The sequence below is a fragment of the Equus asinus genome, chromosome 5, assembly GCF_041296235.1.
Source record: "Equus asinus isolate D_3611 breed Donkey chromosome 5, EquAss-T2T_v2, whole genome shotgun sequence".
Lineage (NCBI taxonomy): Eukaryota > Metazoa > Chordata > Mammalia > Perissodactyla > Equidae > Equus > Equus asinus.
Window position 1 is genome coordinate 49,833,740 of NC_091794.1, and position 26,195 is coordinate 49,859,934.

At 41.6% G+C, this 26,195-nt stretch overlaps 1 protein-coding gene and 1 long non-coding RNA gene across 6 annotated transcripts in view; one reads left to right on the forward strand and one right to left on the reverse strand.

The window, feature by feature from the left end:
• Nucleotides 1–12,236: 12,236 nt before the first annotated feature.
• LOC139045260 (uncharacterized) lies at nt 12,237–21,969 on the reverse strand. Its single transcript, XR_011503286.1, has 4 exons — nt 21,438–21,969; nt 19,391–19,448; nt 16,689–16,950; nt 12,237–15,092 (listed from the first exon to the last, which is right to left on the reverse strand). It is a non-coding gene; the product is annotated as an uncharacterized lncRNA (long non-coding RNA).
• Nucleotides 16,946–26,195, forward strand: part of LRRC31 (leucine rich repeat containing 31) — a 31,898-nt gene continuing 22,648 nt past the window's right edge. For 2 of the 5 annotated variants that reach the window (XM_014846482.3, XM_070509478.1), the window contains exons 1-3: nt 16,946–17,895; nt 19,444–19,697; nt 24,850–24,993. In XM_014846482.3, the coding sequence (XP_014701968.1) occupies nt 19,508–19,697; nt 24,850–24,993 (334 nt within the window). In that variant the 5' untranslated portion in view covers nt 16,946–17,895; nt 19,444–19,507. Of the gene's footprint in view, nt 17,896–19,396; nt 19,698–24,849; nt 25,142–26,195 lie in introns of those variants that run through there. The other 3 variants (XM_070509479.1, XM_070509477.1, XM_070509480.1) reach the window with 3 other exon arrangements.

Genomic DNA, 26,195 nt, shown 5'->3' on the forward strand with positions numbered 1-26,195 from the left:
CATCTTAAACATCATCTTCAGCTAAAGACAAAGGAGAATGTTGGGGGTAGTGGTTTGGGATTTCAGAGGGGAGGAAGACAATTTACATGGAAACGGCCAACTAAAGACAGTGTGACCTGAGAGACATGTTTTACATTACATTACAGTTATCTTCTGGTATTAGCTCCTTCCTGGAACAGGCCCTTCTCTTTCAAATTCTTTCAGGCAGTTGGGAGGTAGGTCAAAGTTCCTTTCATAGTCTTTTGTTATTACAAATAAACCAAAGAGAAACATTTTGGGGCGGTTAATTCGGATCCCCGACAAGCCCAAACAGACTGAGACAACTTCTGTCTGGGATTGCCCCAGAAAGCTGTGTGGATATGCTGTGATCTGAGTACTCAAGATCTGAAAGAATATGGTCCATGTGGCATTATTAACGCCAATGTTCTTATTCATGATTTCCTGGCCTGAAACTAGGTTTGTGATCATGTTAAATGTTTGAAATACCTGGTATAAACTTCTTTACTATTTTCCCCCTAAGATTTAAAGAAGCAGAGGACCAAAGAATGTCCGTTGTGAATTTTTTTTTTTAATGAGTTAAGTGTAAATGATTCGGAAACACAAGGATTTTATTTCTCTTAAAATAAACGGAGCTCCCAGACCAGGGGGAATATATGTGGTCCAAGGCAGCTTGCTGTTTGCCACAGGAGGCTTGTTCTGGCAGGGAGTGAGGTTGGGGGGATCATTTGACCAGGGTCCTGGCATGGTCTTCTCTTTGTCACATGTTGAACAAACTACTGTCAAGGACGCTTTTTGATATTGAGCAAATTGATGATAGTTCCTATGACTAAATAACTTTCTCAGAAAGAAATTGGATTTTATTAATTAGATGTTTCCCTAGAAAAATTTAATGGAATCAATTCTGTTTTTGGTATTGTGTAGTAAAGAATCTAAACTTGACTACAGAAAGAGGTCTGGCCTTTATCCTCAGCTTCCTGATGAGGAGGGTTTTTGTTAGCCTGGGGTCAGTCGGAGTCACAGTGGATGCAGGGTGGGGGCTTTGAGTCACGTGGTATCAGTTGACTTCCTGAGGGGCTGGAACCAGAGATCACCCGCTGGATGGGGTCCCAATAAAGACTCTGGACACCAAGACTCAAGCAACTTCCTTGGTTGGCGATACTCAATGCACATTGTCACACATCAATGCCAAAAGAGTGACAGTGTCACCACTTCATGGGGAGAGGACAATAGAGACTCAGCATTTCACCCTTGCTTGCGCTCTGCCCCCATCCTTCTTCCCTTGCCTGATTCTAATCGGTATCCTTTAGCTTTATTAAAGCATACCCACAGCATAACAGCTTTCAGTGTGTTCTGTGAGTTCTAGCAAATTATCAAACTGAAGAGTGGTCTTAGGAACCCCTGAACTTGCGACTTGTGTCAGAAGTGAGAGTAACCTCTCATGTGGACTGTTTCTTTCAACTTCTCAGTTAGCTAAACTCTCCCAGGTGTAAATGGACTTCTGTATGTCCCGAAAAAACCCCTACCATCTCAGTTTTACTGCCTGAAGTCTCTCAACCCTGGCCTGTCCTAATAAAGTGTAGGCTAGGATATTTCTCCCAACGTTTTGGTCAGGAGAAATTACATCAAAATGAAGATTAAGGGCAGTTTGGGAAAAGAGGACATATAGACACAGAAAGATGTCCATTGAAGTATTTTTCATAAGAGTGAATAGAGAACTGATTATATAAATTATGATATTCCATAGAGTGGATGTTATTTCAGTAATCAGATAGATATATATGTGCTAATAGGAAAAGATCTCAAAAATGGTTTGTTAAATTATAACGGGAAGGTACGGGGCCAGCCCCGTGGCCAAGTGGTTAAGTTCATGCTCCGCTTTGGCGGCCCAGGGTTTCTCTGGTTGGGATCCTGGGCGCAGCCATGGCACCACTCATCAGGCCATGCTGAGGTGGCATCCCACATGCCACAACCAGCAGCGCTCACAACTAGAATATACAACTATGTACAGTGGGGCTTTGGGGAGAAGAAAAAGAAGGAGGGGGAGGAGGGGGAGGAGGAGAAAGAAGATTGGCAACAGATGTTAGCTCAGGTGCCAATCTTTAAAAAAAGACAAGAGCAAGGTCCAATCAATTAGCCTTTTTTTTCCCCTCAATAATTATCCCCGAAGCAAAGGGGTAAATAGTTTAATGAAGAAACAGGTAAAGAAGGTTAAACAGTTTTCCTTGGCGGGGATGTGTCCTATCTTGGGTATGAGGATGCTTATTTTGGAACCTGAAAGAGTGAAACAGAGGAGGGAGAAAAGCCAGTCTGGAGTGTGTTAAAGAGGAGGTCACTCCTATGGGCAATGGAGCCGCTGCACGTGTCTGCTGCATGTACCCCAAGTCCCCCCACGGCCAAGGTCTGGGCTGGGGGGTGCTGACTCCCTGGAACTTCCAGGCTTGCATGCACAGTAGAATGTCTCCCTCCAGCATCCCTCAAGGCGGTAGCAGAGAAGAGCTCCTGGGTTCAGCCAAGACAGTGCTGTCAGGTTAGGCCTGCGTGCTTGGTTGTCACAGCAATGGCCAGAGCAAACTGTGGGCTAAGAGAATGTCAGATGGGACACAAAGACGTCTGACGTGGAGTGGGATTCTGGTATTTATCCCAATGCTGGATTTCCTGGGAGATGTAGAATTTCTGGAATCCCAGGTGCAATTGTGACCTGGGGAAGACTCAAAGTCAGAACTGAGATGACCAGACCAATGGCAGGCCACCACTGGGTTAAGAGCCCTGTTTCAACATTTCTCCCCTGCTGCTTCAGCAGCATCCTCCCCACATCCACTGATGGTGGGGGCTCTCTCCGCGCGCGCCCCCCCCCCCCCCCCCCCCCCCGTCACTGTTGCTGGTCTTGTTCCGCTCTTTCCTCTCTCAGGCACCAGGCCTAGGAGGGAGATCCATACTTCACTGCCTGGGATCTGTCACCCTCTAAGCCCCGCTCACCTTCCACATCCCCCAGAGACCCTGACTACACACCTGCTTATGAGGCGCTTTCTTGCCTCTGATTGTTTTACTGACTGACCACTAATTCTGTATTTAAACATACATGATCATGAATTTAGGTAATATTTGGGGGATTTACATCTTGTTTCCTCAGCTGGAGGGTTATTTCCTTAAGGACAAGAGCCATGAATTGTATTTCTTTGCACCTATCAATACTTGGTAAAAGAGGAAACATGCAATAAATGTGTGGCGGACTGTGGATGCAGGCCCCATTCTGCAAAGCTCCAAGAGCAGCTCATTTCAATGCAAATGAGTAACAGCACCAGCACACCCATGGTGCATGTGTAACAAAGGACTAAATCTGCTTGTCCTTGTTACGGCAGTGAATAGATGATGAGCCAGCTTGGGTAAGCAAATTCTGCTATTGACCAAAGTCCATTTTCACAGGGACATTTCTGGTAAAGCCCTGAGCTTAGGTCTGCCAAGATAAGAATGCACATTAGCCAGCAGAGAACATGACAATAAAAGTGCAAGGGGGAAAACTATGCCTTAGAACAAAGAATACAATGTGCTTGCTTTAGGAAGTAAAACTCAAGTCACCAGCAATAGACTAATCAATACTTCCCCCCATCCCAACCTGAATGTTCAGGTCAGCTTCATGGGTAGGGGGCTGCCGCAGACCAGTATTTGCCGCTCTCCTCCACTCCCTGGATCATCCTCTGGAATATAGGTGACTTTGCGACTTGCTTTGGCCAGTGAAGTGTTCACGGAAGTGGTGCATGTCACTCCCATGCAGACGCATTTAAGAACCAGTGGCCAGGGCCAGCCCGGTGGCACAGCGCTTAAGTGCGCACATTGCACTGTGGCAGCCCCGGGTTCCCCGGTTCGGATCCTGGGTGCGGACATGGCACCGCTTGGCAAGCCATGCTGTGGCACAAGTCCCACATATAAAGTTGAGGAAGGTGGGCACAGAGGTTAGCTTAGGGCTGGTCTTCCTCAAAAAAAAAAAAAAAAAAAAAAGAACCAGTGGCCAACTCTCTAAGCTGTCTTCCCTTGCTGCAACAATCCTGGGAACAGGTATTCAGATAGAAATGCAAAAATATTGGAGCAGGAGGATGGAGTGCGTTCATTCAACCTCTACTTGCCCAGCACTGACCATGTGCAAAGCTCCATTAGACACTGGGAATACGCCAGTACACAAGGCAAAGTCTCCGATCTTGTGGATTTTCCTGTCTGGCAGGGCAAACATCTATTTTTAATTTCTGTAAATCAGCATTTAATTCTGGCTGTGACTCATATTATGAAGGGAGGTAGAACATGTCAAGAGAGCATGTATCATGGACATCCTGAGGTCTGAGATTTCATAGGAGGCTTGATTTAAGAACAAGTAGGAGTTACCAGTTAAAGAATGTTCCAGGCTAAGGTCCTGAGGCAGAGAAGTGTGTAATCTGAAGATGAAACGGCCAATGTGGCTGGAAGAGAAAGCGGGGGAACAGTCCAACAGGCTCATGAAACACGTAGAAACCACATCGTATGGTCCTTGTGGGCTTTGTTAAAGATTTCAATCTCATGTTCTAAAACTTATTTGGGCAGTCTTGAAACAAGCAATTAGTGATCACGTGTCACCCTCCTATCATACCTTTCTTTAGCTCAGCAGCTCTTGTGCAGTGGCGTTGAGTTGGGAGAGAGTTAAGTAAGTTGAGACATTGTGCGTGGACCCCGGTCATAAGATCACTGAGTGGTGTCTCCCACTCCTCCAATGGCTACTGATGCAGGTTTGGTGAGCCAAGGAGTCGAAAGAAAGATTTCTTGGACTCTCAAGATCTGGCAGTAGTGCTCTTTTTTTAGAGAATAGTGTGGAATAGCATGGGGACAGGACCCATGGGCAGGCAGAGCTGCTGCTGCCGGCATGGGGACAGGACCCACGGGCAGTCAGAGATGATGCTGGCATGGGGAGCTGCTGTTGCCCCCGCTACTGCTGCCGCTTCTGCTGCCAACATGGGTGGAGAGTAAGGCTAAATTTAAGGCATAGGTATGTGAGCCATCTCTTTACAAGACAAAGGAAAGAACATGTAAAAAGTTAAAATGGTATCAGCGCAGGTGGGGTCTGGCCATCGGGTGGTCCCACAACTTTTAGATAGGAATCAAATCGGATTAAGTAGAGGCCAGAAGCCACCACCCTAAATCAGTTACATGAGGCTGCCAGATAGTAACCAACTTAAGTTCTTGCCTTCCCCATTAAGAGTTTCCAGAGACAAGGCCATCCCCCTTCCCCCTGGCACAGAGAGGGAGGCATCTCCACAGATGGAGGTTCCCCCCACAAATGCAAATGCCTCCCAACAAAGGGCAAGCAAATTCCACTCCTCAGAGCCTGCTTCTCATCTGCAGTTTTAAAATTAACCAGCCTAAAATCCTCATCAGTTACCACCACCTTCTGCTGTCCCAGGGTATCACACAGGTTCTTGGGCAGAGATTAGGATCTGCTCTGGTTAAATTGGTAGAAAGGGATTTGTTATGGGTATTAAATCACTTATGAAATCATGGAGAAATGAATTCTAAGTTGTGTTTCCAGGAAGGACTCCCAAAGCCATGCCACATAACTGGGCCATCAAGAAGGCTTCTGCCCTGTCACGATGAGGATGCTGCCTGTTGAAGCTGGAACAGCTCCCATAGCTGCTGGCTCAAAACCACACACATCAGGAGATTGGACGTCACATGCCCTGCCTCCCTCCCCATGTAACTCAGCTGCAAATTCAGGGCTTGCACAAATGCAAAGGATCAGCAGAACCCACATCACATCCAGATGCTAGCTTCAGGGTAGGTGAGAAAAGTCATTTTAACTTTGTAGTCTCTGCAGCAGGGCAAACCCGCGGGAAGAGGGTTGAAAGAGATTTTGAGTGTATAATTCATGGTCTTTGTCACACCACATGTCAGAGGAATCAGCGTGACCAGAGAGGTCCCCACTTTTGAAAGTCTTCCAATTCTTACTAAGGTCTTTAAAACCCTATACTTACCTAGTACCACTCTCCTTGTCCTTCTACTGTCTTCTCCCCTACCAAGAATAAAGCCACTGTAGAAGTGTGTATTTCTCCAATTCTTTTGCGTTTGGTTAAAGCATATGCATTCTGTCTACCTATTCCTTGCTTTAGGAATATTAGAAGCTGTAAGAGGGCAAGTTCTCAAAAAGGAGCTTTGTCAGAACCCAGCCCTATGTAATATATATACACGTATATATACACACACTTGATTATTATACAAATGTTATATGTCTCATTGAGTTCCTCTATAACGCAGTTGTGCCAGACCACTGCGGAAGGTTTAAAAGGGAGCATAAGTAATGCAGTTGGGATGAGCTACACTGAGCATCCAGCTTAAGGACCAGACACGGGTCAATATTTCAAAACTTTCTGGGCCTGTGTTCTTTCCTGTGACTAACAGGACAGTGCTTTTACAGCTCTCTAATTTTCTTTGCACTTCCTTTATCTTATGCTGCTTTTGTGATCAGGATATGTCCAGATAGAGCTTCGATTCTCAGGATTTTGTGTGAGTCTTGATGTTCTCCTGGTGCTGGGCACAGGGGAGGTGATATCCAGGTTAGGAGAATGTTGGGTGCATCTAGACCCATCTGGGGCCTTTTTGAACTAAAACGGGTAAGTTCGTTATGTTACGGTTTGCCTTGTCTGCTTGTGTGTAAGGAGACAAGTTCACTGCGGGAAATAACTGAGGACCAATGTCCCCACAGGGAAGTGAAGATCCCGCGGGAAGGCTTGTTATTACCTCCTTCATGATAACTCACTGCATAATAAGGGATGCATGGCTGTCTGATGACAACAGGGGGCTCAGTGTTAGGGGCTGTGGAGAGACCAGGAAGGCATTGACTGCACCTAAGATCCTCTACTCAAGACTGGTCTCTGTCCTTTGTTACCTTGGCACCCCAAAGAGGGCTTAAGTACAAGGGGAGGACCCTACAGCAAAGAGAAACCATTATTCCTAGTCTCTGCCAGTTATTTCTAGATCTTCCCATGAGCATCCAATTACCCCTAATGGTTGGAAATGTTGAAGTAAATGCCAGCTACCTAATAGTCCTGGTGGTGGTGACAGTTATGATCATGATGATATCAGAATCTGACATTTATTGAGTTCTTGGTATGTCACAGACACTATAATAAGTATCTGACATGCATCATCTCATACAATTATACAAAAATACTCTGCATTAATATATTATTATTGTAACTTCTATTTTACTGAAGAAAATATTGAGGCTTACAGCTTACAGATGTCTAGGATCACACAAAAAAGAAGTAGTTAAGAAAAACCTAAATATAATAAATAAGATTTTTGTTCAGGCAACATATTTCAACTCATTTATTCTTTTGTCTATTATTTACCTCTGCATTTCTAAATAACATACTTATACTGTTATTTCAATTCTAGATATTATCTATTGTCTTCCTGCTAGGGCAGACAAGGATTTATTTCTGTTACACCTCTACAAATTTCCCCTTCCCACAGCTCTCCAATACGGTTATTCCAGAATTTTGTTTACTATAATGTCTACTGTTTATGTTGTTATGGCCATGTAAAAATTGTTCACAGATTAACCAGAAAGTATTCAAAATGTGTATATTTCTTTCTGTGGTTAACAACTGCTTCATTTTTTCAGTAATAGCTTTATTGAGATATACTTCACATGAAATATAATCTGCCTATTTAATGTGTGCAATTCATTGGTTTTTGGTAGATTCACCAAGTTGTGCAACCTCTACTACAATCAATTTTAGGACATTTCAGTCACCCCTAAAAGAAACTTTGTACTCTTTAGCTAACCACCCCCCCCCCCGCCATGTCTCCATTCCTCTCACCTGTAAGCAATCATTAATCTACTCTCTGTCTCCATATATTTGCCTATTCTGGATGTTTAATAAAAATGCAATCATATATGTGGTCTTTTGTGTCTGGCTTCTTTCACTTAGCATATTTTCAAGGTTCATCCATTTTCTAGCATGTTATCAATATTTCATTACTTTTTAGGACCAAATAATATTCTGTTGTATGAAATCACATTTATCCATTCATCAGTTGATGGATGTTTGGGTTGTTTTCACCTTTAGCTATTAAGAATAATGCTGCCATTAACATTCATGTACAAATTTTTATGCAGACATATGTTTTCATTTTTCTTGGGCAAATGTCTAGAGTGGAATAGTTGGGTCAAGTGGTAACTCTGTATTTAACTTTTTGAGGAAAGGCCAGACATTTCCAAAGCGGTTGCACCATTTTATATTGTAGGGGAGGAAGACATTTCCTCCAACTGCTCTGGGTTCTTCTGGATGGAGAACGAATTAAATTCACATGAGACCAAATGACAGGAGAAAATTAAACAAAGCTTTATAACGTGTATACATGGGAGAGGCTCAGGCAAACTGAGCAACTTGACAAAATGGCTGAAGCTACCACCTTAAATATCATCTTCGGCTAAAGACAAAGGAGGATGTTGGGGGTGGGGGGAGTCAGTTATGGGAGATTACCAGACAAGTACAGTAAACAGGAGTAAGATTATTATGCAGATTTAAGTCCTTGCCTTCTGCATCAATTAACAGTTTCTAGAGATAAGGTCATCCCCCTTCTTCCTGGTACAGAGAGCTAAACACCTTTACAGATGGAGATTTCCTTTACAAATGTAAATGTCTCTTAACAAAGGGTAAGTAAATTCTACTTTTCAGAGTTTCTTTCCTGTCTGCAGTTTTTAAAAATAACCAGCCCCAAATAATCCTCATGCCAAAGAGACATATCTTGGGGTGGCCAATTCCAGTCCCCCACAATATTCCCACCAGCAGTGTATGAAGATTCTGATTTCTCCACACCCTTGTTATCATCAGACTTTTTGATTCTAACCATCCTACCGGGTTAGTGTGAAGTGGTGTCTCATTGTGGTTTAGATTTGCATTTCCCTGATGACGAATGATGTTGAATGTCTTTTCATGTGCTTATTGGCCATTTGTATATTGTCTTTGGAGAAATGTATGTTCAGATAATTTGCCCATTTTTAAACTGAGTTGTCTTTTTATTATTGAGTTGTAAGAATTCTTTATATGTTCTAGATACAAGTCATTTATCAGATAAATGATTTACCAATATTTTCTCTCATTCTGTGAGTTGTCTTTTCACCTTCTTGATGATGTCCCTCAAAGCACAAAGTTTTAAATTTTGATAAAGTCCAATTTGTCAATTTTTTTCGTTTGTTGCTTGTATTTTTGGAGTCATATCTAAGAATTGGCAAATCAAAAGTCACAAAAATTTACCTTTATGTTTCCTTCCAAGAGTTTTATAGTTTTGGCTCTTACATTTTAGGTCTTTGATCTAATTAGGTTAATTTTTATAGTGGTGTGAGATAAGGGTCCCACCTCATTCTTTTGCATGTGAATACAATTGTCCCAGCACTATTTGTTGAAAGAACTCTCTTTCCGCATTTAATGGTCTTGGCACCTTTGTGGAAAATCAGTTGACCATAGATAAATGGGTTTACTTCTCAACTCTCAATTCTGTTCCATTAATCTGTATGTCTATCCTCATGCCGGTTCCACACTGTCTTTTCTTTTTTTTTTTTTTTTAAAGATTGGCACCTGAGCTAACAACTGTTGCCAATCTTCTTTTTTTTTCTTTCTGCTTTTTCTCTCCAAATCCCCCCAGTACATAGTTGTATATTTTAGTTGTGGGTCCTTCTAGTTGTGGCATGTGAGACACCGCCTCAGCATGGCCTGATGAGTGGTGCCATGTCTGCGCCCAGGATCCGAACCAGTGAAACCCTGGGCCGCTGCAGCAGAGCACATGAACTTAACCACTTGACCACGGGGCTGGCCCCCTCCACTGTCTTGACTACTGTTGCTTTGTAGGAAGTTTTGAACTAGGGAAGTATGAGTCCTACAACTTTGTAATTCTTTTTCAAGATTGTTTTGACTATTTTTGGTCTTCTGAGTTTCCATATGAATTTTAGGATCAGCTTATCAATTTCTACATAGAAGCCAGCTGAGATTCTAATGGTGATTGCATTGAATCTGTAGCTCAGTTTGAGGAATACTGCCATCTTAACATATTAGGTCTTCTGGTCCATGAACCTAGGATGTCTTCCTGTTTATTTAGATGTTCTTTAATTGCTTTCAACAATGTTTTATAGTTTCCAGAGTATAAGTTTTACACTTCTTTGTTAAGTTTATTCCCAAGTGTTTTATTCTTCTGATGTTATTATAAATGGAATTGTCCTCCTAATTTCATCTTTGGATTGTTCATTATTGATTTTTGTATATTGATTCTAAAACTCTGACAAACTTGTTTAATACTTGTAATAGTTTCTAATTATTGCTACAGTTTAAAATTTGCTTTCTTGTACTTATTACGAATTCATCCACAAATTCTGGCAAAGCTTCAAAACTCCCTCCAATATGGCCAGATGAATCAGAAATTATTCCCCCATCCCTTTATTTCACTGAATTAACCCTCTTAAAGTCCTTTGTTTTTGACTACTAATGGACTGGCTGACCCTAGACCTGGTACCTCACTCATTCTGGGATTCTCCTTTATAATCATCTTGGGATCCCTCTTCCTTTCGAGATCCCACGTTTTTCTTTATCTTGGCTACTCTGTCATTTTCATGGAGCACATCATCCACTGGCTCCCTGAGAAAGTGTACACAAGAGAGAAATATTTTGAGAATTTATTTGAAAAGATCTATCTCTTATCTTCCGCAATTCAGTTTACTTGAGAATAGAGAATTCTATATTGGAACTCACCTCCTGTAGAGTTTTTAAGTCACTACTCTATAATCTTCTAGCTTTTAAAGTTGCTTGGTGTTGACAGTCCAATGCCATTTTGAGTTGTGATCCTTTTTGTGTACCTAAGTTTTTCCTCATAGAAGCTTTTAGCATCTTCTATTTGTCCTCATTGTTTCAAAATTTCACGAAAAATACTTTGATATAGGTCTTTTATTTTTCTTCTTTATTCTTTTGATGGCTACTCAGGAGGCTATTTCAATGTAGAAACTTATACCTTTTAGTTCTCAGAAATTTCCTTATGTAATTTTTCTTCTTTTATTTTTTCTTCTCTTTTTCTGGAGAGAATAGACTATTGTTGGTAGTTTTTATTGTAGCTATTTATTTTTAGTTGTTTTTGTAGTATAGAAACCATACTTGATGCTGACCCTGATATCAGTTCCCCTACATTAAACCCAGCATATATGGGGTTAAAACCAAAGCACTCTTTTCCTGCTTACTCCCTGGCTCCAGAATCCACTATCCACCATGGACACAAACAGCCAAGGTCACCCACCGGATTCCTTATCATCTCCTCCTCCCTGCAAACAGTGTCCTAAGGTCTGAATGCAGGCTGGTGGGAAAGCTCCAGCCAGCAAGGGCACTGACTGCCCACTGACCCCTCACTACAAGCAGCCACATTCCTCACAAACCTTTAAAACCCCTCACCTCCCCTCTTTTGGGGAGATGAGATGAAACGAGACAAATTTGAGGGCTTACTCTTGTCTCCTGGCTGGCATCATCGGAAAGAAAAACCCTTCCCTTGCCATAAGCCTGGCATTCCAGTTTTTATTTGGCCTTTCTTGTGTGGCAGGTAAAGAACCTATGTTTGTAGGTGGTAACAATCTGGCGAGCCAGCCATGAGGCTCTTCCCCATGGCTCCATGGCCCTGGGCTGTCTGGGATTTCCTGGGAAGCAGTCCAGCAGCTGCCTAGATGATTTGCCCTAGAGACTGTCCCCAGTATTTTTCGTCTGACCTGGCACCGCTGACCCTAGGTACATTTTCTTATGGCAAGAAAACAGGTTCTAGATTTGTTTGTTTGTCTGTTTGTTTGTTCTTCCTTCTGGGGAGTCAACAGACTCTGAAATAGAGTAAGTCTCCTTGGGGACACCTGTGAACTTCCTTCCCCTCCTCTGGGGTCCCTTCCATTCATGGAGGGGCCATCTTGGGTCCTTTCTGTTCACAGAGGGGCCATCTGGGTGCACATTTGGAGTGGGAATAGTTGTAGGACTTTCTACCCTCAATCTGGGAACCGGTTCACTGGTGTCTGGTTTTTCTGTGTCTGGGTCTGTGTGTCTGTCTGTCTCTGTGTATCAGAATGGGAAACATGCTGTCTGTCCCCAAGCAGAGCCCATTGGGGTTGATTCTGAGTAGATGGTCTAATTATAGTTATAAGCCAATGTCTAAAATGGATAATTTTATTTTGTAACACTGCATGGCCACAATATTCTTTAAACTCCAGAGGAAAAAACGGCCAAATAATAAATCCTTAAGTTAGAAAATTTTTAGAGAGCTCTTGTCATAAACAGCTGTTTTATTGGTACCTATGAAAAGACCAAATTCAAAGGAAAATACAATGACTAGTCTTAAAAAACTTAATCGAACTTGGGGTCTCAGCTTCTTCTTGTGGTTTTACAGATGCTAATGAAAACATTAAGTTAACAAAGAGAAATCAGAAAGAGAAGTCACAGGACTCATCCCAATGGGATGAAAATCTTTAACTAGTTATTAAAAAGGAAAATGGGATGAATAGAACAGACACAAGTTAAAACAAAGGTTTTAATAAAACACTGCCTAAGGTTAAATGGGCTAAAGGGAGCTCTTTATTGGCCCCTCAACATTAAAGGACATCAGACAAACCTGTTCTATTCATCTATTTGAAAAAATTTTTAAAAATCAGGAGGCAAAAATCACAGTGAGAAACCTGATTAGCAATTGTTTGGGGCAACAGTTAGGCTGTCGGGTTAATAAAACTATAAAGATTCAAGTGTTTTAAGCTAATATCATGTGAAGAGGTTACATCAATTTTGCTTGTATTTTTGGGGGGAATAATGTTATGTCTAACTGGGAATGCTTCCCCTACACAACATTGTAATGCCAAAACCTGTTAATGGAATTCTAATATAAGTTATAATTAGGAGTATAAGAGTTGGAAAAATTAAGATAAAGGTTTTTAAAAATTGGTATATTTAAATGGGGCAATTTTAGTTTACCCAAACTGGTGTATTTACACATGGAATTGGAAAAAGCCAGCTACAACAACAGGAAGCCTGTTTTAATCTTTTGAGCCTTCTAAATAAAATCGGAAATACTTTAGTACCTCTTTAAGAGAAAACAATTAAATAATTAAACATGCCAGCGGCCGAAGCCAAATCTGCTGCTTCTCTCCTTGAGATGCACCACTTCAGCTCCCCCGAAACTCCTGATCTAAAATTAAACAAGTGAAAATAAGTAAACCTTTGAGACAATTTGGAATTGTAATGGCCATTGTGGGGAGCCTCTGTTTCAGATGAGTCCACCTTAGGGGTTAGCCTTAAAAGAGAGGATTCAAAATCTCTCAGAATGCAGTCTTTGATTAATATACAAAAGCTTATAAAAGACAAAGTTATTTAACATGATATAAAATGATCTTTGGTAAATAAAAGCCTGTTTAAGTTTACTGGTTTGATTTAAAATAGACATGTCCTCTGAATTATCAGCATTGGATATGATGCAGACAAACAGCCTGGGTTTACTGGTCAAATGAGCTCGTATTATCTCTGTTACAAAATTTATTAGCAAAACTAATAACTCAGTATAATAGCTGATTTTATTTAATGTCTCATGAGGTTTTTATAGACGATATAAATATAACTGTTGAGAACAGGTAAACTAATTAAATGTAAAAGGATAAATGTTTGAGGAGAAATTTTTTAACAATAATTATGTGTTATGATGTATGTACTTAAAACAACTTAAGATAATGGCTAAGTGATTTAATGTCATGAAGTTTTTGTGAGTAATCTAAACCTAATTCTTGGGAACAAATAATTTAGGTAAATAAAAATGGGCAAAAGTTTTTAAGTACAGTAATTGTGTTTTATGGTTTGTATACTTAAAAAACAGCTTCCAAAATCTTTTTGGTAACTTTAAACTTTAGAGTTTTACTAAGTTAAGCTAAGTAACAAAATCTGTTGAGTATCTAGGTCATTTTTGGATAGGATGAAACACTGAAACATTATTGCTAAACATGTCTAAGTTTATTTACTTTTGGCTTATTACAGAGAAACTAAAAGGTGTTTGGGTCTGTTAATAAACACATCTTGTGTTTTATTACTATAAAGTAACAGTTTCTAAAAATTATAGAAGGTATTTGAAAATTTGTCAATCCACAGAATGCTCATGTAAAGAAGGGTTTACAATTGCTTACTTGGTTTTTACTTAGAAATTAAGGTTTCTAAGGGTTAAAGATTCTAATTAACACAAGTAATCAAAGCTACTAAAAATTAATAATGAAATGTCTTTGTATACAAGGAAAATAAGGTATATGTTTTAAGTAAAAAGGTCTAAAAAATTTTTTTACTTGTTTTGTTAAAAAATAAATAAATAAATAAATTTGTCCTAAAGTACTAAAAGGGAAAAAACAAAACCTGGGACAAATTCTAAATGTAAAAAATAAGTGACAAAAAGTTTATAAAAGTAAACCCCTGATGAGTTTTATGTATGGTCAAGTTGGCTGAGATTAAAATAAATTTACTTAAGTAAATAAGTTTTAATGTCAAAAGTAAACTGTTACAAAATTAAAACTTGGTTTCCTCTTTCATAAAAAGATAATTTTCCTAAACTTTTAGTCTACCCTTGATAAAAAAGATTACAAAAGGTTTTTTTCTTTGAGTAGTCTACCAGAAGGATAAGGGTTTTATGTTTTAGCAAAATAAATTTCCTACATTGTTTTTATCAGGTCCTTAATCACAGATGCTAAGGTTTTTCTTACAACTATTTAATTCTCTGCATTTTCCTAAAATTCTTTAACTGTCATCATGGTTAAAGGGATAAATAAACATTGTTTCATAGGGATCTATGATATTATATGGGTAAATGTCATTGATATAAATGTTTTAAAAATTGTATAATGTTAGGGTCCGGCCCAGTGGCGCAGCAGTTAAGTTCGCATGTTCCGCTTCTCTGTGGCCCAGAGTTCAAAACCCATGCTGTGGCAGGCGTCCCATGTATAAAGTAGAGGAAAATGGGCATGGATGTTAGCTTAGGGCCAGTCGTCCTCAGCAAAAAGAGGAGGATTGGCAGCAGTTAGCTCCAGGCTAATCTTCCTAAAAAAAAAAAAAATTGTATAATGTTACTAAAATTCTGATCTGTCCTGGGTATCAGTCATAATTCTGGTTAGTTTAAAGTATTATATGTCACAAAAATGGTCAAGTGTCTTTGTTAATTTTAAATGTTTATTATTTACCAACAGTTCTTATTTTACTCTGATGTTTTTGCAATTATGTTTCATCTTCAGATAAATTCAAGATTTTACCGAACCTCCCTTTCCAATAAGGTACTCAAGACATAAGCAGTGTCTCTGAGTCTAGATCCTTATGTTTCAACCTGTCCCCAAATAAACTTTCTATCTTTTGCCAGGATGGGGAAGAGACAGTCTCCAGCCTGCCCTGGGTTCTCCAGGGAATCCAAAGACCTATTTAAGTAAGGACTTCAAATCTATGACAATGAAAAATGAAAGAAATGGGAAAGAGGAGAAGAAGCAACAGAAGAAGGAAGGAGATGGGGAGAGAAAAGGAGAGAGACAGAGAAAGGAAAGAAGGAAAGGAAGAAGTGAGGGAGTAAGTTAAATTTAGAATGATTTCAAGATTTGATCTAAAAACTAATTTAATGGTTTAACTTCTTACAAATTTTTAACTAATCATCCTGTTTTCAGCCCCCCGCCCCCTATACCCCTCTCTTCCTTCACAGTCAGCTGGTACCGTTACTGGTTCACTTACTGAGCCTTTTGGGATTCTGATATTGGAAAAATTTGTCCCCCAACCCTTACAGGTAGTCAACTGTGAAGTCAGTCAAACTCATCCTCATGCTCTCCAGATTCCAAAATTTTCTTGGCATCTATCCAGTTCTCTTGATCTTTATAGATTTATGAAGTGCTTTTTTAAAAAAGTCCCTTAATTCTTGTTTAAATGAAGTTCAAAAGGAGTGGAGATAAACACATGTTTACCTCTACCATGCTTTTTAATAGAAGTTCTGTCATCTTTTTGATAAATTCCTTTTCTGCTTAAATTAACGGAGAATAGTAGTATCAACTAAAATGCTAGAAATATATCTACAGTAATGCATTTTCAAGACAAGAGTTTTGAATAGGGCTGAATTAAGCCCATCAGACGCATAACTCAGGACACTGCCTGCCACCCGGTTACTTTAGAACTGAGTGACTGAGGTAAGGTTTTAAAAATTACCTAAGGTTTTTACTTTATACTTATTAACCTATTCAGACATATTTAGGCAAGGATTTTAAAAAATAATATCATACTTGTATATACATAAGAAGGAAAGTAGAAACAGAAATTGATTAAGGTATTCTTCCTACAACTTCTTTACATTTAGAGTCCTAGTCCTCCGGATCACATTTTTTAATATATATATTCTTTATTTTCAATTGTGGTAAAAAAACTCTCACATGACATAAAATTTACCATCCATCATTTTTAGATGTACAGTACAAGAGTGTTAAATATACTCACGTTGCTGTGCAACAGATCTCCAGAACTTTTTCATTTTGCAAAACTGAAACTCTGTCCCCATTGAACCTCAGCTCCTCCGCCCCCGCCCCCGTCCCGCCCCCTCCCCGCCCCCGCCCCCGCCCCGGCCCCCACCACGCTCCTTTCTGTTCCTGTCAGTTTGACTACTTTAGATACCTCCTGTCGGTGGAGTCATGCAGTATTCGTCTTTTGTGACTGGCTTATTTCACTCAGCGTCATGTCCTCAAGGTTTATTCATGTTGTAGCATGTGTCAGAATTTCCTTCCTTTTTAAGGAAGTAAGTTTTGTGGAGAAAGGAAAGTGCATCTCCCTTTAACAAGCAACGCTGGAAATATATTCGCTCTGAAACGCTGGATCAAAAACTTTAACGCTGTTGAAAGCATTCCTCAAAAATTTTAAATATATGTTAAACCCAAACCTAAGGACAGAAAAGAAAGGAAGGGTATTCCTCACTTTTGCAAAAATAAATAAATACAAGGGAAATACGATATCAAATATATATTATCCTTGTGGTTTCACGGCAAATAACCTCACCCACAGATAATGTGGTAACTATCAGAAGTAACTGCTTAACTAGCATTGTTAAGTGGAATTGAAATGCCAGCCCTTAGTTTTCCCAAAGGGCTATTAGTGCCTCTGAGCCTGGAAGGAGAGACAAAGCCCAGCGTTTAGCTGCTGTCGCCTGGTCGTTCTGTTGTGATCTGCAGATTTCCTCAAAGTCGGTTTCCAGGGTTGACTGTCACAGAGTAAAACCGAGTCCAGAGACATGGTGCAAACGGAAATTTTGTGTGAGCCGTGTTAGAGCTTGAATTGGCACGGGAAGCCTGGGCACTTGTTAGAGTTTGTATATAAAGAGGAATTGCCCAAACACATAAAAAAATATATACATATTCTCCCGGCGAGAGCATTAGACTCCTGTGTATTAAGACATATGCAGCTGCTTGGCCCTTTACACTCACACGGCTGCTCCTTTTCGGGGTCCCTGGGAGCCTCCTGGCTCTTTGCTCCTCTTGCATTTCTTTCCTTCCTGCCCTCCCTGGTTCTGCCACAGTTCTTTTCTTTTCTGTTCTGTTTCTTGGGGCCTGTATTGTTTCCTGCCACCCCTGGCTCCCTGGCCCTTCCCCTTCTGCTCGCAGTGGATTCCTCTGCACAGAAAACTCAGCGGCCTCCCAAGCTGGGTGGGGTTCACTTGAGTAAATCACCACATCCTGGAGCTCCATCCAGCAGTGTTTTCTTAAGACCTGGAAGCTGGAGTCAGCGCATTAGGGGGGAAAAAAGTGAAACCATTTACTGGGATGGCTTTCCAGAGAATGTTTCTGTATAAATCTGCAAAAGGTGAATTTGACTGAAAATGGCCATGGAGGTAAGTCTTGGGTGGGGACCAGAAAACCAGTGAAAGGAAAATAGCCCACGGGGTGAAGGTGGAATCCAGGTGGGGCAGCCAGGCCTGCAGGTTGTGGCTGGATTCGTGAACTAATGGTCTTTCTTTCTTTCCCATCTAACCCACTGAGGCTCGGTCCGCTGTGGGGCTGTGGCCTGGGACAACTGTCTGGTTCCATTGCTGTCTATTCTTGGGTAAACCTGGGCTGGAATCTGCTCTAATTTGAAAAGGATATTAAAAAAAGAAAGAAAAAGAAAAGGATGCCCAATTGTGACTTCTAAAATAGTACTCCAGGTGTATGGAAGTTTCTCCCCAGGGGTGGAGGCCACTCTGCAAGGTCATTTTCAGGAGCCCCTGTGCAAATGTTTCTCAGCCATTCTGCAACATAGCGTTACAGAAAGACCTATTTTATAGGGAGGAAGCCATGAACATTGTAATTTCAAGAATACCTATTAAGCCCTGGCCCAAAGACAGGATCTAAATTTTGTTAACAGAATCTAAAGTTCCATTACACTTTTATCCCTTTAGTTTAAGTCTTTAACTCTCCCTTAAAAGGTAAGCAAATCCCAGGAGGGATAACAGATTGACCCTTAGGAATCAGACCAGACCACGCCCCCAACCTCTGTCCCCCACACCCCTTGCTCCGGGCAAACCAGAATTCACTCCTGGAGCCAAACCCAGGCTCTTTTAGTTCTTCATGCCTGGGAGCTTTTGAGCCTGTTTTTTCTGCCTGGAACACTTTCCCTTCTCTTCTCCTTTTAGCTAACTTCCAGTTCTTCAAAACCCAGGCAATGTCAGTCACTGCTCAAAGTCTGTTCTCCAGGCAGCCTTAGTCCAACCGTGTGTTCCCTGACTACTTGGGTCTCTCCTTCCTGACAGCCCTTATCCCCATGTCATCACTGGCATAGAGGTCCATCTTCCCACCAGGTTAAGACTCCATCAGAGATATGAGCTGTGTCTTGTTCATCATGGAATCTCTTGCATCTGCCCACAGTATGTTCTGTTTCTGGAGTGAATGAAATCTTGATCGCCAATGTGTTTTCAATGGTGGGGGAGAGGGTTGCAGGGGGGTGCAAGGCTGGAGTAGAGAAAGTGAAAATGCCTGGAGAAAAGGAAGCAGCGTGCAAAGAGAGGAGGCTGGGGTCACTGAAGGCAAACTCCTCTGGGTGACAGTTTTGCAAAGGGCCAGACAGCTTAGAGAACGTGCTAAACCCTCTTTTACTACCGTCTCTTAGAAGGTAACTCTCATGGCTGAAATTTAAAAGGTATTGGCACATCCGATGCATTTGCCAAAGTGGTGTTTAATGACTTGTATCTCATGCAATAAAATAGGGCAAAGTTAAAAACTCAAATTTGCTTTAGATCTCTATCTGCCACCATCTGTTGGTTCCCGGATCCTCAGTTACATCGTTCTTATTTTTACGTTAAACATTACCAGTAATAAAAACACAAAGAAAAGGGGGAAATAAAAACTCACATAGGGAAGTTCTGATTTCACACGGGCCTGACAGAGTCTTACTTTCTTCTCAGAAATCCTAGAGAGCAAAAAACAACAGGAAGATGTCCTATTGAGAAACACCCCCTCAACTTGACCATGAGTCAGACAAGCAAGAAAACTCCCTCAGATGGAGAAAGTAAATCCGAGACTTCATTTGTCAACAGATTCCTCAGGGGCTCAAACCTCGGGTCCTCCAAAGCTGACAGCAGGAAAGAGAACAATGACCCTACAACAGCTGATTTCCAGCCCAGCGACGAGACACGGAAGACAGCCGCCTTAGACACTGGTAAACTCCTGACTGCTATTTCTTTGTTTTTTAGAATAATGTTTTCCCCTAAAGAGATCATATGGGTTAAACCAAACCTAATATGAGTCTCTGTTCTAAACATTTATTATATTACATAAATGCTTTAAATAGTTCACTAATTTTACTTTTGAATTATCAAAAGTAGTATACTACTACAGAAAGGTTTAGAGAAAATATCTTATTTCCTTTCATTCTAACATGAATGCCCATTTCTTTCAGCTTCTTTTCAATCTTTTGTTCGTATGCATGCATTTATGATCAGTCAGTCAGTCAAGAAACATTGATTGAGTAGCTACTATGTCCCAGCCACTGCTGTGTTAAAAATATAGCCATGAAAAACAGGACCTCTAGTACACAAAGAACCAAATGCAGACATAATTTCAGTGTGATGAGTGACATGAAGGAAAATAAAGCAGGCTCAGGAGATGGAGGGTGACAGGAAGGGGTGCTCTTTTAGATGGTGTTGGAGGAAAGGAGTCTGATTTGTTGGCATTTGAGCAGAGATCTGAATAAAGTCAGCCGTGGAGAGTGAATGAAACCAGCCACATAGATATCTGTGGGCATAGCTTTCCAGGCAAAGGGAACTGAAAATGCAAAGGCCCAGGGTAGGACTGAGCATGGAGTACCTGAGAGCCAGCCCGGAGGTCAGGGATGCTGGAGCAGGATGAGAGATGGGGAGAGGACCAGAGTAGTAGGAAACAAGCCAGAGAGGCAGCTGGGGCCAGAACGGGCATCTTTTGCACAGTTATTACAGCTTACAAATCCCTCTTGAGCTTACATGGAGCTGTGATCCTACTCCTGGAACGAATTATTATACTGCTAAGTTCCCACGTTGCTACATGATGTTTGTATTCCTAATTTTATCAGCTGCAAAATACTCCATTGCACGCATCTGCCATAAGTACTTTAGCTCCTTCTTGCCCTTCGTGACCATCTTTCCCTCTCCCCTATTTCCTGCTTACTGTAATTCACCTATGTTTTTTAGTATAAATTCCTAGAATAGAGATTACAAATCCAAGGATTATGAAAATAAATATTGCCAAATCTCTAGTTATGTCATGCACAATGCCATCAATATATTTTCTGTTAGCTTAAATATATTTTTAAAACATGTTAAACTTTCTATGCAAACATATGCAACAGTAGAGAGAACAGCATGAGGAGTCCCCATGATCACCCCCCTCGAACATTATCAACCCAGGGCCAATCTTGTTTCATTTATACCCACCCTCATTTCCATCACATTATTTCCATCAAATACCGAAAATAATGTCATTTTACCTGTAAGGAGATTAAATATATTTTAGGAAATAGAAAGCTAAAGTCTACCTTTAAAAGAAAATCTCTATCAGAAAATTGTTGTTTTCTGGTCCAGAGTAGGATTTGGAGCTTCAGGCACGTGGTTAATGAATACCCAGAACCATGATTAAAGTAACAGTGCCCGCCCAGGCAGCGGGTTATTCTGGCTGGGCAGCACCAGCCACTCAAGCTGTGCGTGGCATTTCTATTTCCATTTCTCCCAAAATTCAGTGGCTCCTGGAGTCACATTAATTCTGGTTCCTCCTCTCCGCTGCTGTTCTGCTCTCACTGCCTTTGCCCGGACCACTGCACCAGCTCCCCAACTGGTTTCTCTGCTTCTTGTCTTGCTCTTTAGGCAAGCTGTCCTCCACACCGCTATGGGAAGTCTTTCTAAAGCACAGATACGATGGCGTCTCTCACCTGCTTGACATCCTTCACTGAGTCTTTCTTGCCTTAAAGAGAAAGACTACACTCCCAAGCTCGGTCTTCAAGGTGCTGGCATTCAGTTGGCTGCCTCTTCATGACCTCTGCATTCCTCCAACCTCACGTTCATAGTTTGCTCCTGACCTTCTGATTTACTTGCAGTTTCCTGAACTGGCCACGTTTCCCCAAGTGGTTCCCTCTGCCCAGGAAGACCTCCCCTTCCCGGTTTATCCCTCCCTCACATCCACCTACCTGGCTGACTCCCACTCACCCTTTGAGGTGCAATTCATGCCCCGCTTTCTCTTGGAAGCTTGCCAAGACCCACCCACTGGACCTGAGGTGCTTACTGTCGCCTGCCTGTGCTTCCATGCACTGGTGCATGCCTCCACCATTGCACGTCGCCTCTGTATGGTGACTGTGGCTTTCTTGTCTGTCTCCTCCATAAGACAGGTAGCTCCTTGAAAACAGGAACTTGTTGTCTTGGTTCCCTGTACAGCAGCACCCATGTTACAGGCATGTAATAATGTTTTATGAAAGCACTGAGATTCTTGGTCGTAAACAGCAGAAACCAACCTTACACATTTAAGTTGGAAGAAAACTTAATGAGAAGATACTGCTTAGCTCCCAGAATCATCCGGAGAAGAAGAGCTTGGTTCAGCGGTAAAGCAGCCAGGAAAAGGCCCCGAATTACCCCACAGAACTGCTCATGTGTGATCACCTTGTACCCTCCACTGAGCACCGGCCCTCCCACCTCAGCTGGCCTGTAACAGCTCTGCCTCATCTGTTTTATATATTTAGTGACATAAGATATCTTTTGAAGAAAGAGTTTCATAGATTAAAAGAAAAAAAATGTATACACACACACACACACAGTCTGTAAGGAGATGTGTAGTTGGTACTCACATTTATACTTAGGTGTTTTGATAAAGGTTCATGATGTTGATTTATTTTGGTAGTTGAGGAAGGAACTGTAAAGCTAATATTCATTCACTCATTCAGTGATTTATTCACTCAATTATTTGTTCATTCAACAAATATTTACAAAGTACCTCTCATGTATAAGGCAATGCAGAGTTCCATCTCCCTGGGAGGCCCCAGTAAATTTAAGTCACTACACTCCTGAGAAATGAACCAGGCAGGAATTATAGTCTCCATTTCGCACATGAGTAAACCAAGGCTCAGAGAAGTTCAGTGACTTGCTCACCCGCTGGACCCACGATTTGAACCAGGTCTCCCGTTGTGCTGTCCTGGACTTTCCAATCATATCAGACATTACAGAGGAACCAAGTAGGATGTGGTCTGAGAAGAGATTTCTGAGTGGGTCAATTGCTAGAGCATTGTTGGTGACCTTTGAGAAACAATTTATTTGGATAGGTGAGTGTGGCAGCCAGAATGCAGAGTATTGGTAAATGCGGTGAAGAAGCGGGGCCAGCAAGTACAAACCATCTTTCCAAACATTTGACAGTGAAGGAAGTTATTGACAGAACAGTGACTTGAGGAGAAAACAAAGAAAAAGAAGGTGTGGTGGGGCTAGAACATGAGCATGATTGTAGGTTGAGCCCATAGAGATAAAAAGCTTAAAAACAAAAGAGAGAAAGCAATAAGATAACATGCAGAGAAGTGTTTTGAAACACAAAAATTTTAAACAACACCCACACTTAATGGGCTTTGGTACAGACTGTTCTGGGTTCAAATTCTGGTTCTGCTACTCACTGATTAAGAGTCTCTCTGAGTCTCAGTTTCCAAATTTATGAAATAGTGTAATTGTGACTTCTTGCATTGCGTTTACACAAAATGTCCTGTACTCTCTGGCATGTGAGAGGCAGTCCCTCCCCGTCCCCCATCCCTACTCTCGTCTGCTCCACTCAAATGAGGGTTGCCAGATGAAATACATGCACTATTTGGGATATACTTTTACTAAACAATGATTCCTTGATTAGCTGAAGCTTAAATTTAATTGGACGTGCTGTTTTTGTTTTTCCTAAATCTGGCAACCCTCCCCAAAATAAAATACCTTGTGTCCAGTGTGCCGTGATGAGAATGGAAGGCCAGGGGAAGATGTCAAATGGTGGATGCTGCTGCCTCCTACTGGTGGAATGTGGCAACACCAACCACCCCTGCAAAGATGTGCACTCTGCAGGCGGACAGTACACGCTGTGGAGGAGAGGTGGAGTTTTTATTATCCTGCTAATATTTTGGTCTAGATTTATTACTACTGTAATCCTACTATCTTTTAATTTTCACGACTACCAATATATTTCTTTTTAGCTACGTCGTTTTACATTTTTTGGTCAGGGTTAGTAGATTAATCACTGCACATTCAGAACTATACTCTTTGTATGTGTTTTAAATTGTACGTTTTCACTTTCAGACCCTCTTCAAAGTCACTATCAGCACATGCACATTCATTTTTCCTTACCGCGGGATAATGTGTTTTATATGTGATATAAATGCTGGCACATGAAGGAGGTGAGGCGCTTGTGCATAACAGGTGCTCAAGAAAGTTATAGCTGGGGCCGGCCAGTGGCAGAGCTGTTAAGTTTGTGCTCTGCTTTGGCGGCTGGGGTTCTCCAGTTTGGATCCTGGGTGTGGACCTACGCACCTTTGGCACGCTATGCTGTGGTAGGCGTCCCACATATAAAGCAGAGGAAGATGGGCACGGATGTTAGCTCGGGGCCAGTCTTCCTCCAAAAAAGGAGAAAATTATAGCTTTTGTTCTTATAGTGATGTCATGCTAATGTAGCATTATTACAGAGGAACTTGGTGAGGGTGCCGTGTCAGTGGTCCCTAATAAAAAGCAGGGCAAATGAGGCTTTCTGAATGTATTCTTTGGCAAGAGTTGAGGAAATGCAAAAGCTCTTCCTCGCACTGCTCTCTCTGGATTTGTCACCTGAATGCTCTAAGAAATGGGCCTCAAGTGCTCCACCCGCTGCCTGTAGCCATCTCAAGCTCGCGGGCATGACTGCACTGCTTCCCCTCCTTCCTCTGTTTGGTCAGGAGGCAAATTCCTGTGCTGCCCCCCAGCAGCTGCATTCACCAAGGATGTCTGTGCAACGATAGCCAGCAGCGCTCGTCTTGAATGCTGTGCTAACATGTACACCTCTTCAGCCAGGAACACAACTCCGTCTACACCCTGAGGAGCCCAGGCCAGGCCATGAAAGAAAAGCCATTGAGCTCCTCAGGCTGCTTTGTAAGAAAAGGGTCCCTGGAGAGGTCAGTGTCGAGCACCTGGCAGCAGGAGCAGAGGTGAAGTTTGTCCCTGGTAAAAGCTTCTTCTTCCTCTTTGAGCTTTCACAAGGGGCCAGTTCAGGGTTGTCGTCCGTCATTCCACTTGTCTTCTTGTGCTTGTTATGCATCTTTAATACTATCTGTCATTAACTGCAAATTCTTTTTTATTCTTGTAATACAGCTAAGCCTCTCACCTCAGAAATGGACTTGGGATCCAGAATGGAGAAAAATGAGCAGTTCCTGCAGAAGCTGGGCAAAAAGGCTGTTGACAAGTGTCTCGATCTGAATAACTGCAGATTAACAACAGCGGACATGAGGGAAATGGGTCTGTATGCAGCTGACTTCACACAGAGGAACATGGGGTCTCTAGGTCAAGATGAGCAGGGAAAACACGCTCATTACTCACTTGGTATCCCGAGGTCTGCAGGGGGCACCAGACAACTCAGGAATAGTGGCTGCACCACTATTTGTGTGTGAGTGTTTATTGAGGTTATGATAGTTTACAACTTTTGACACTACTTTTTTTTTTAAAACAAGTTAATTAATCCTTCCTCAGTCTTCAAAGATTTGAGCTGGGTCCGGCCCAGTGGCACAGCAGCTAAGTTTACACGTTCCACTTCTCAGTGGCCTGGGGTTCACCGGTTCAGATCCCAGGTGTAGACATGGTACCGCTTGGCAAAGCCCTACTGTGGTAGGCCTCCCACATATAAAGTGGAGGAAGATGGGCATGGATGTTAGCTCAGGGCCAGTCTTCCTCAGCAAAAAGGGGAGGATTGGCAGTAGTTAGCTCAGGGCTAATCTTCCTAAAAAAAAATTTGAGCTGAGTTTAGGAGGAAGCATTGTTTGTTTGTTTGCTTTTTCTGAGCAATTTTACCTCCCTACTAATTGCCTCTTGCTCCCTGAAAAACATCTGTTCTCGTATATGATATGAATTCATGAAACTCATCCATAAAATTGAGCCCTGCTGGGAATATAAAGGGCTTTTGTGTTGTTTAGTTATCTGTGAAATGAAAAGTATACCGGCAATTATTGCTTACACCTTTTGTGCACAAAAGTGTAATTACTATTTGTTAAAGCTGTGCAGGAGTTTGGTTGTGAAGAAATCCTTTCTTACGCCACCATCACCACCTTTTTTCCCCCTCTTTTTCTCAGATACCTTAAATCAAGCCTTTAATCAAATTAGATGTGTTTACCAACAGACAGGTACCAAACGAGCTTTGTTTTGAGTGTATGTGTGTGTGTGGGGGGGTCCCTCGACTATTTTAATTGAAATCCATGCCACTATATTTGGGACACATGTCTTAAAAGGGGACCCTAACTGTGCCTGTGGTTCCCAAATCCCTGTGTGTCTCAGAATCACTCACAGAACTTGTGGAAATGCAGGCACTTGAGTCCACCCCAAACCCACTGAATCAGAATCCCTGAGAGTGAGCCCCAGGAATTTTGGGTGTTTTTTTCCTTCTTAATGTGTTCAATGGACTTTTATACTTTAGAAAGTTAGGATCATGGTGAACAAGACGAAATTGC